This window comes from Tachysurus vachellii, chromosome 17, assembly GCF_030014155.1.
Source record: "Tachysurus vachellii isolate PV-2020 chromosome 17, HZAU_Pvac_v1, whole genome shotgun sequence".
In the NCBI taxonomy this organism is placed as follows: domain Eukaryota; kingdom Metazoa; phylum Chordata; class Actinopteri; order Siluriformes; family Bagridae; genus Tachysurus; species Tachysurus vachellii.
This window is the reverse complement of record NC_083476.1, coordinates 8,187,864-8,199,453: the sequence shown is the minus strand read 5'-3', so window position 1 is coordinate 8,199,453 and position 11,590 is coordinate 8,187,864. Positions and strand designations below refer to the sequence as shown.

The window sequence follows — 11,590 nt, the reverse complement described above, 5'->3', positions numbered from 1 at the left end:
GTTATTATTATTATTAAGTGTTCAATTAAGTCTTTACTAAAGGGATAGATTTTTATTTTCTGTCTAAAGAGAGCCAGTGACTCACATAGCCAGGGGAGGTTGCTTCTACTACCTGGGTGTTAGTACAGAGAAGAATCTTAATGCCTGTCTTCTTTGTGGTGCATGGAATGCTAGGAATGTGCTACTGAGCAGGGTCTGATAAGTGCTTTCATGCAGGTGTAACTGCTCTGGCTTGGTCGGTGATGGTTAAAGTTTAAAGAAGTATACACAGAAGTAATAGGGACAATTTGTCTGAAAAAAAAAATCAGGTTGAAAAAGTCATGCAGCTGGATTCAGATGTAGTAACAAGGGTTAAGTGGGACATAGTGTGAGACCTGCTTGGACTCAGCTGCAGTAGTAGGATCAGAATGATCAAGAACCCTGACTGATGGGCATTTCCTTCTGATGTTGTACAAGATGAACCTGCATGACTAAGACATGTTATCAGTGTGATGAGAGAGCAATAGTTGGTTGTCCAAATTACACCAAGATCCCATGTTGTTTCTTTCAACTGCTCATGTTTTTTGAGTGCCCTTCATGACACAACCTTCCCACATTTACCCAGGCTTGGACCGGACTGAAAGCATTCTGACTTGTACAACACTCAGTGTCTGGACTGGTTTCCTGAGTGCGATCCTAGCCACTGGACCAGCAGGGAATACATATTGTCACGTGCATGATTTTATTGTAGTGTAGTTAAATGCTGACAAAAGAAAACAACGAAGCAATAATCCACCAGTACTTGAATTAACAGCCATTCACTGGGCCCCAGATATCAATATTTTCTAATGCTGTGTGCAAATTTTTATTGTACTTTTTGTACTAAAATGTAAAAAACCTGGGGAAATGCTGATTTTCCTGACAAAGCTCATGTAGCTTGTATATAGTGAAAGACATAGATAAAAGATATCCCTGTATAAAGACTAAAAGACAGATGTGGAAGTTATTTTGAATTACTTCAATGGCAGTAAAAATATTTAATAATAAGAAGCAGGCGCTATATCTGCCAACGACTGAGGCATTTGTTTACAATTTGTTTACATGCACAGACAGAGCGGCCCATCCTCTGTTTACACTGCTGCATTTCTTTTGTCACATTCGAATGATTAGTTGTATTTGTCATAATTTATGGGTTTTCATTAGCTTCCTTTCTTTATTCAAGAATTCTGTCAAATTCTTTAATTATAACACTTTATGAAATGATTGGTTTTTACAATATTTTCTCGATGGCATTCTTAGTCCCAAATCTTACATTAGTCTTTACACACGCTCAGGAGCATGAGTAGGATCTGAACGTTTATCAGAATTTACAGGATTTTCGTGTTGTTTAAACACTCGTACAAAAGATTCATGAACAAACCCATTTGCATCCAGCTTAATAAATGAGGATCTATGTTTCAAGGCAATACTGATAACAACGAAAAGAAATAAATCACTGCAATAAATGTTGAAAAAATTAATCTGTGCATCATATTACTATTTAAGGATATGCCAATTTGTAAGACTCGTGCTGATGACATGAATAACTGAGTGTGTAGAATGAAAACTCATTATAAGAGCTCTGCTTCTAGCTTAACGGCTAGAACGTTATTGATGCACTGATTTTTTTCTATTGAGGCTGTAAATGTATAATCTGTAAATTCAAATTCAAATTTAGTTGTATAGCACTTTTAACACTGGACAATAATACTGGTACGGCCTCTGTAGCTGATTGTCAGCTGACAGTCAGTGTTGTGTATTGCATATCACTGGTCACGATGGACTTTTGAAAGACCAACAATTAGGAATTGACAAAAAAAAAAAACTACAAATAATCCAGCACTGCTTAAAACAATGTGTATTGTCTTTGGAAATATTTTATTCTTGCTTTCTTCTAGCATTTGCCTCTCAGCTGTTTTTCCACCAGCCAAACAGCTCCCCATGGTAGCGACTGTTCTATGCAACACCTAATGGCCAAGATTCCCAGAGGAACAATGATCTGACAAACAACTGTATCCAGAACTGAATGAGTCCTTGAGCTGTGCTTTCATTGTAAAAAGAATAGCTGTTATGACCCTATGATCCGAACCTATCAAAGTATAACCAGTAATTTTCCTTTCAATCTGATTATAATGATTTAGATAGGGTTATAGTATTGGAATTATGTTAGAAATACACTGCAGTTCATTTCAGTTGAACTTTTATCAGCTTTACATTAGAACAATAAAGAGTGTTTACAGAAATATTATAGGGTTAATTGTAGAAATGTGAGCAGAAATGTGAGGTAAGTTACACACACACACACACACACACACACACACACACACACACACACACACACACACACACTGCTTGTGCCTTTTCTGGTTCGGAGCAGTACCCCAGGTGAAATGAATTTTGGTGTAGCATTAACAGTATAATTAATTCAGATTTAACTCTCAGTATATCCTTATACTGTAAAATAAATAAGTCTAGTTCAATTAAACCATTTAAGTGTAAATCTGGTGCCACCTGGTGGCCACGGCACTGCACACATCTCCAGATTCATGCTGTGAAAAGACTCACAGTGAAATTGTTCAAATTACGTCACAATATCTAGCCACACAAATATCATGGGTGGCTTTAATTTGGTAAATATATTTTGTTTTACATGAAGTGACATTATTGTAAATATCATAACATTCTTACTTTTAGAGCATCAACACAAAACCCTTGGTGTGTTTCTAGTTCCAGTTGTGTGAATAAGTTTTATTTAATAACTAGAAATGAATATGAGTGGAATTTACACTACAACGGGATGTGTAATAAGCATCATGCTGTGCTTTTAAATAAATGTAGAGTATATTAATAACAGTACTGAGTCAGCATCAGGAAAATGTTGTTATGTCATTAGGTGTCATTTTTTATTCAGCATATCGCTATGTTTTCTATTAGGGTTTATTTATTGTTTTCTATTAGGGTTAATAATTAGGGTTATTGCTAATTTGTGATTTGTGAACTATTCTTTAATTTCAGCTGTATGTAAATTAAACAAATGTTTGTTTGTTTTTTAAATGCACATGGATTCTTTTTTACTATAGAGCTCAGGAAAGGTAAAACATAAGCCTGTGTGATAATTAAAACAAATTCCTAAAATCATGAAAATTGTAATTCACAGATTTAAAAAAAACTGATTAAAATGAACTTTTGAGTCTCACTTTTTTCCTATAGGATTCAGATAATATATAGTAATACAAGAAGGATGTGTGATGTACGAATTCTTACGGAAGTTCCTTTGCTAATCTCTAAAGCTTGATGACTTCATTTCATTTAAATGTCTGCCATCTCATTTCTGTCACACCACACAGTGTGATGTCTATTAAGATGTGATGAGTAATGAGTAATAGGTGTGAAACAGAACACTAACACACCCATACTGAGAGGTTTGTGTGTCTAAATGGGGCTTTAGAAAGCAGTCACACCCACAACTCCTCTCCCATCACATCCACGGTGAATCACTGAAACTTTCGTTAGAACGCTAATGACTGTAAATTTGAATCCTGAAACCTACACACACTCACACGAAAAGAAAACCTTCCTACACAGCCTACGTGCTATATATGGTACCTTGAATTACTCTTCTGAATAGTATCAGGTATTCAGCAGCATTGACTGATTAGTGATCAGTTGCACATGGAAGCAGGATTTGACACTCAGCCTGAAGGAGACACCTACTGTGTATTTCCTGTCCTATTGTGTTCTGGTTTCTTCCTGTGCTGTTTATTTTTCCTAAGGTTCACACAACTATCCTGTAAATCATCTTCTTACTTTTTTCACCCCAGGTTTTTACTGACGTCAGTGTACAAGTAGACTGATTAAACTATGAGAATTATTTAAATGTGTTGTCTGCCCTTAACATTGAGTATTTGAGAAACTGCCGAGCTCCTGTGAATTTCATACACAGCAACATCTACAATTGAAAAAGAATGGTGAAAAAAACAAAAAACATCCTGTGCACAGCAATTCTATGAGGGGAAGTGCCTAGCTGGGGAGAGAAGAATGGCTGGACCGGTCCGAGCTGACAGGAAGTCTATGGAACGTTTTTGGAGTTATTCATCTGTTTCATTCTGAGAAGAATTGACTTAAATAGTAGAATTCAACTGGAATTTTAATTACTTGATAGAGCAAATGCAGAGTCAAATCTGAGGAGATAACGGTTTGTTTTTCCTACAGTATGTATGTAGACAAGACCATTTCGTGTTTATTCATCCAGTTTACATGTTGTGTCTAGTCACGTGTTGTTTACGTGTTGTGTCTATTCAGAAATCAGCACTAAATACATGTTTAATTACTTTCTTAGTTCAGATTTTTTTAAATGAAATATAGTTTAGTTTTTATTTTGAATTTTTATAATGTTATCATTTTTAATTTTTGTATTTTAATAATAATTATTATTCATTTCTAACCCCACCCTAGAAGACCAGCAGAAGGATTCTGTGCTTGATCCTGTAGCCTGGATTCGGTTCAGACAGGGACTTAACCCAGCCACTGAGGGGTTGAATCTCAGTGCCGGTCCCAAGCCTAGATAAAATAGGAGGGTTGCATCAGGAACAGCATCTGGTGTAAACCTGGGCCTAAATCAAATATACTGATCTGCTGTGTTGACTATGAACAGAGTGACCGTCAAGGAGGTTTTTTCCTTTAAAATCATAGGTCGTTTTATTAACTTGCTTTACCCTACAGTTTAATTTGGCACTTTTTTTTGGAAGTTTTCACCCTTGATAACAACCACTTTATATTTGGGCCTAGTGCCACTGGTTCAAAGTGCAGTGCTACAGAGACATTAGTACTAGCACCAGGACTAGCATCAGTGCACCACTTGCAAGCATGTGTTTGAACCTCTCACCCTCTCCTCAGTGCTCCCCTTCTCTGTCTCTCTCTGCAGGGCATTAAGGGCATTCTCCACACGTGCCAGACGTCCACTCAGAGAAAGCAGCAGGTTGACGATTTTTTCCAAGTCACCGATAAACATACGGTACTTCTCGCTCTCGTTGGGTTTGCAGTGCTCCTGCACCAGTGCCTCTATCCTGCAGCCCAGAGTGCTGTAGCACTGCTGCTCCTCCACCAGTCTCTTTCTTTCCATCTGCAATGCCTCCAAACTCACAGTCAGAGCCCGCAGGAGCTCCACCTACAGGAGCACAGGACACACTGCACTAAGTACAATCTCTAGCATCTACTGAATTTCATTATTTTTTTTCTGAAAGATCACGAAACTCTGCAGTTTCCTATTCAGGACGAACTAGTACTTTATAAACAATGTTACTGTATTTCTATTCCAGAAATATGAATAGATGGAAATCAAACCTTCTTCTCGTTCAATTCAGACTCTTCTTCATCCAGATCAGTCTCCATCCTTCCCTGAATGGCTTTCACATGAGCTTCCGGAGCAACAAACACAGCACTCTGAACACTGTGTAAGGTGACACACACACACACACACAGTGCACAATTTAAAGATGACAATGTTGTACCACAGATGTCTTTCGACTGGGGAAAGCACAATAAGAACCTGCAAAACCCACAAATGGGAGGAGGCGGGAATAAAAACCCAACCCCAGAGATGCATGGCAAACATACTAATCCCTAATGTCTACAATAAGCAAATGGCTAAGCGACTTCATGATTCCAACTAAATCAATTCTATTACATTTTATTTGTATAGCACTTTTAACAATGGAGATTTACAGAAATATAACAATTTAGAAGAAAAAAGTTTTAAAAATGACATTTAGATTTATTTTAAAAGAACAAGCCTGAGGCAAAAGTGGCAAGGAAAAACTCCTGAGACAATGTGAGGAAGGAACCTTTAGAGTAACCAGACTCAGCAGGGAACCCATGCTCATCTGGGTGAGACCGGAGAGTGTGATTATAAATAATGTCCTTTCTACAACTCTATGTAGTCAAATGGAGTTGTGTAACCTGGAGCTCAGAGACATTTAATATAAAACACCAGTCAGGATTCATCATCGCCATTATTCTTTCAGAATCTTACAATGTTTAGTTTTCCTTTTAACCAAGTGCCAAACTTTCATGCAGACGTTAACCTGACTTAAGGTTAACTTTGTGACTTTTTGTTGACCTTTGTTGACCTAACTTAACTTTGTGACTGTTATTGTATCTTCTGGGTCTTGTATTTTAAGTTTTGGGAGAAATGTTTTTTTTAGCCTTGAAAGTACACAGTGTCAGTTCAAGTTCATGTTCAAGTTCAAGTTTTGCTTTATTATTAATCTTCCACATGTATAGTACATACAGAGATTTGAAATTGCGTTACTCTCAGTCCCAAGGTGCATACAGATAATGTTACAATAGATATTAAATATAGCAGGCATATGGCAGATAAAGAGCAAGTGCAAATGAGCAGACCAGTGTTACACAAAGTGACTGGTGCATGTCATCGTATGTTAGTGGGAGGGGGAGAGGAAAGACCTGTGGATGTGGAGTCTGGAGGGGTGGGGTGGGGTGTGTAGAACCCTGACTATCAGATTAAAGACAAAATAAAATCAAAAGCACTTAAAGGACAGTCCGTTTTGTCTTTATGTGTAAACATTACAGCACATTGGATGTTGCTTTTTCTTGTTTCCTCATATTTAGTTTTAGCAAAACTCTGGGAACATCATGAATTATTGTACATTATGATAATGTTATGTGGCTTAAGTTATTACTCTTATTTGTAATTTTCTATGCTTACATGCATGTCCCTATTAAAATATACATTCCATTGATAAATCATTCAAAAAAGTTTTTTTTTGATGTTCTCTAACATCCTGTCCCACTTCAATTGGAATGCAGACACACAAAGTCACACAGTCTTGTCCAGACATGCACAAAACACAAAATTCTGATCACAGATGAACTGGATTCCACTCAGCAAACAGGGCATAAATAACCCTCACACTCATGCACACACAATGGCATTAATGACGCATATTTCCAGACAGAACAGCTACTGCGTCATTTCATACACAGCTCAATTCATCAAATCTGTCCTCATATGCCACAAAGCACACTGAAACATCCACTGCGAGTTTTAGATGCATTTAATAAATGACGTGCTATCCTGAAAAAATACACCTTCATACTGAAGTACTATTTTTAATATTCAGTTTCAAGTGAAAATAATTGATTTTATTTAAACAACAACAACAACAATCTTTTTTATCTATTTCAAACTTATATAATGGATTAATATAACAGTATTCATGTTCCAGTACTTTACCACTAGGTGTCAGTGTTGCACTGCTTTTCCATGTAGAACGCCACAAAACGCAAAATCTTCAAATTATACACAGGAAGACAATCTAATCAAATGTTAGTATGCCATAATTTTTCCCATAGACTACAATTTCCTAATCGAATAAGAATTGATAGTGATATGGAAATATGTTAAGCATTTAACATGTGTACTAATGCAGTGATAAAGGCCGCTAAAGCTCTTGTATTTCTCCTATTGTATGTCCATTATAAGGATCCACTAACACATTCACCTTTTATGAAATTAATCTTTTAAAACTATTAGGCTCATTACTTAGATGCTTTCAAGTATATTATGACAATAAATCAAGTTATGTAACTTCTATGTACTGTTAAGTAGCTTATCATTTTTTAACTAACTGCAATCATTAAAAATATTTTTTCCCTGAGATGACATGAGGAAGAAACCTTGAGAGGAACCAGGCTCAGAAGGGAAACTATTCCTCATTTGGGTGACACCCAATAATAATAATGATGATAATAATAATAATAATAATAATAATAATAATAACCACTAAAAGAGACATGGTTTTCCTTACCTGTCACCTGCATGACTGCTGCTGGTCTTCACTTGTTGCCATGGACCAGATGAGCAGGAAGGGAAGATGTCTTCCATCAAGTCCAGCATAGTGGAGCTTGCCCAGATGTCCAGAAGAGGAGCGAGATCCTCGTCTCGGCTCACCAGCTCCCGAGCCAGAGTCTCCACCTGTACCTCCGCCTCTGTGCGCTCTCTCCTGGCCAGAATTGGTGACTCAGGGTTTTCTGAAAGCTCTTCTGGCCCAGTTTTGGAGATCACAGCAGTGACATTGGTGATATTGGGCTCAGAGGTTACTGACAAGGATGGGACAGTGTTATACAACTGATCATCTCTCTCTTGGTGGGTGGTTGTGACAGATAGATGCTGAGCGACACTGTAATGAAAGCATGAACAGTCTTTAGTTCTTTAGATCTTTTCCAGTTCATAGATTTCTCTTTATTTATTTACTGAAGCAGAGCCACTGACATAGATGCTGAAATACATTTAAGATTCATTAAAATAGATATAAAATAAAGGAATTTTTGTGCAAGAACAAGCATATTGGGTTAAAACAGCTTTTCCGTTTCCTTCAGTTGTTATTGTCATTACTAGAAATTACGGTTACAGTTACTTATGCTGCTGTGATGTGGATGGAGGTCTACAAGAGGGAAATTGGCATCCGAATTCTGTCATAGCAGAAGGATTATCAAATCTACTTTTTGTCCAAAATTACTGTTCACCAAGAGTAACTTTAAGTACAGTGCTCAAAACTGTAATTTTTACTTTAAGTATCTACTAATTAAAGCTCATTGAATTGATTTATCTACAATAAATAAGCACAAAAAATAACTGCAGTTGTGACTGCCTAATGTGAATAAGTTATATTTCCGTAGCATAATTATGATTAAAATATACATATACATATACAGTAATCAATAATATGTGCAGTGGGAATGAGTGAGTAATGGGTGAGCTGTACATCTCTCTGTGGTTCAGAGCAGTATATTTATTTGCTCTTTTCTCACTCCTAAGCTGAGCTATTAAAATATTAACTATTAGTAATAAAAATAACAGCTCCACTCTCTCTATTTACTGCCACCTACATCCCCAACCTATCTCTCAGGGTTTTCTTTCTTTTTCTCTCTTTCTCTCTTTCTCTCTCACTCACTCACTCACTCACTCACTCACTCACTCACTCACTCACTCACTCACTCACTCACTCACTCACTCACTCACTCACTCACTCACTCACTCACTCACTCACTCACTCACTCACTCACTCACTCACTCACTCACTCACTCACTCACTCACTCACTCACTCACTCACTCACTCACTCACTCACTCACTCACTTTCTACCGCTTATCCGAACCACCTCGGGTCACTGGGAGCCTGTGCATATCTCAGGTGTCATCGGGCATTAAGGCAGGATACACCCTGGACGGGGTGCCAACCCATCACAGGGCACACACCCACTCTCATCAGGGTTTTCACATTATTTTAATTTTCAGGTTTTTATAACAGCAATCTGTTCAGCTGTGGGATAAACTGAATGTCAAAAACCACTGAGAGATCTGCAGAGACTGTAAAGTGCAAGTGAAAAACTGTATGCCAATAATAGTACGTTTGTGCCGTACATTTCATGAGCATTAGGTAACATGAGTGGTCAAGTCAGTAATTATTAACAGCCTTGATAAAGAGGAAAAGAATCCTGGTTAATATCTTCAATCACTTGTCCAATGTATTGCCTTCAAAATGACTGTATTAAACAAAACCACTGCACTACTGATGGAGTTTTCATATGATTAACAGTGCTATAAAAACCAAGACAGTATAATCCTAAATAACATCTGTGTTTGTACCTGTTCAGTATTTGTGATTCTTGAGACACTGTGACATCAAGTGACTCTTCCTTTATCTGAGGCTGGGCTGATGGGTATGGAATTGGAGGTTCCTCAGAAATGTTTCCTTCTCTGCTTGAGAGCAGCTGTAGTGGTGGAGAGGTTGGAGATAAAAACACTTCATCCTCCTCCTGTGAAACAACTGCAGATGAGGCAAAGTCAATACTGGACTCTGAGATCCGGAGAGAGGGGAGGGACCTAATGGGAGAGTTGGAGGCTTTGGGAGAAGTGGGCAATCCACAATTGATTGGTCTGTGAGGTGGAGAGAAAGATGTGACTGACTCTGTGACTTTTTGGTGTGAAGGTGAAAGGTCATAGGCTGTCTTGTCGGAGTTGTTTGGAGCATCTTCGGAGCTATTAACATTGGCAGAATTTTGATTGTCCATTCCTACCAGTGGATTTTCTGGGACAGTGCCTGGGAAAGTGATGGCATCTAGGTTGGGTTGGCATTGTGTCGCGTTGGTGCTGTGCCACGCTGAAGAGGAGAAAGGACAGGGTAATCCGACTGAAGCTGCTAGGCCTGAGGCACTATGGGCTCGGGGTCGGTCTGAGTGGCGCTGTCGCTCCCTCCTTATCACAGGTGGGTTCAGCTGAGTCAGACCAGGGGTAGGCAGAGAGCTATGCTCCAGACAAACTTCACTTGATGACCTTTGCTCAGGTGCCTCGCTTCCTGATGTTCTGTTCCACATACAGATAGAACAAAAAGTACTTAGAATATGACAAAAATACCATACTTAAAGAAATTCACAATATATAAAGCATACCTAAGATTTAAAAGATAACAAACCACTAAATCTTTCAAGCCATATGAATAAAAGCAAAATGCAATATTCACAACAAATTACACAAAGACAAATTAAGGATTTTAATACAATTTTCTCCCAATACAATCATTTGCCAGCTCCCACTCACAATTCAGCTCTCCCATAGCAACTAGGGAGGATGAAGGCTAAAACATGCTGCCTCTAATACATGTGACACCGGCCAACACATCTTTTTGAACCATAATTCCTTGTATATTGCAAGGCAGCATAACATATTCAGGAAACTGCTGCGCCTACATGAGTTCAGAGACAGCCAAGATTGGCTAGTGTTGCACTGAATGACGAAGAAAGTAATGGCATCCCTAATATATCTATTCCCATCCTTTTGGGTGCAGCACTTCTAATGTTATATTGTGGGTGGAAGGGCAACGATTGGGGCCAATTGGCTCATTTAGAAGACAAAGCAAAATCGAACCGGACAGACACACAAACCCACACACACCTGTTTTCTTTAAAAACACTCCCGAACAATCTGAGGTCTCCAGCTAAGGCATCCTAGAAGTTAAAAGAACAAGAAAACATAATGGGGAGGTGAACAGCAAGAGGGAAATGAATCAGACCAGAGGAAGTTAACCATTATACTGTAATTACAAAGGCAAAAGCCTTCTGGGTCTAAAGAGGCCGTTAAGTGAGGTATTATGAGATTACTAACCAACCAACTATTTTTAATGATAAATATTACAAACATCCACATAATTAGTCTTTACAAGGAAATTTAGTTTTGCTTTGCCTGTCATGTAATGAATGTTTTTTTGTTGCTTTGTTTGATCTGCTAGCCATGTTGATTTGCTCATGCCCTCAATTTAGTATGTTTCATGTATGTAAAGTATTTTGTAAAGTATTTAAGCAACAACTAATTCAAGACATTGGCTGTTGACTGAATCTGTCAGCCTGAAAAAATCAAACTTTTACAGGATTCTACAAGATAAAACATAATACGTGACACACTGGTGTCTTTGGAGTGTTTACATTTGATCACCTCTTGCAGTTCCTGTAGTAGTACAGGACTGTAGTAGTAACTGTCATGTCAAAAAGGTTTA

At 38.0% G+C, this 11,590-nt stretch overlaps 1 protein-coding gene across 5 annotated transcripts in view; it reads right to left on the bottom strand.

The window, feature by feature from the left end:
• shroom3 (shroom family member 3) overlaps positions 1-11,590 on the bottom strand; it is a 74,318-nt gene that overhangs the window by 4,349 nt on the left and 58,379 nt on the right. For all 5 annotated transcript variants that reach the window (XM_060891276.1, XM_060891277.1, XM_060891280.1 and 2 more), the window contains 5 exons: positions 10,993-11,045; positions 9,688-10,404; positions 7,848-8,219; positions 5,362-5,467; positions 4,904-5,185 (listed from right to left, as the gene is read on the bottom strand). In XM_060891276.1, the coding sequence (XP_060747259.1) occupies positions 4,904-5,185; positions 5,362-5,467; positions 7,848-8,219; positions 9,688-10,404; positions 10,993-11,045 (1,530 nt within the window). The remainder of the gene's footprint in view (positions 1-4,903; positions 5,186-5,361; positions 5,468-7,847; positions 8,220-9,687; positions 10,405-10,992; positions 11,046-11,590) is intronic.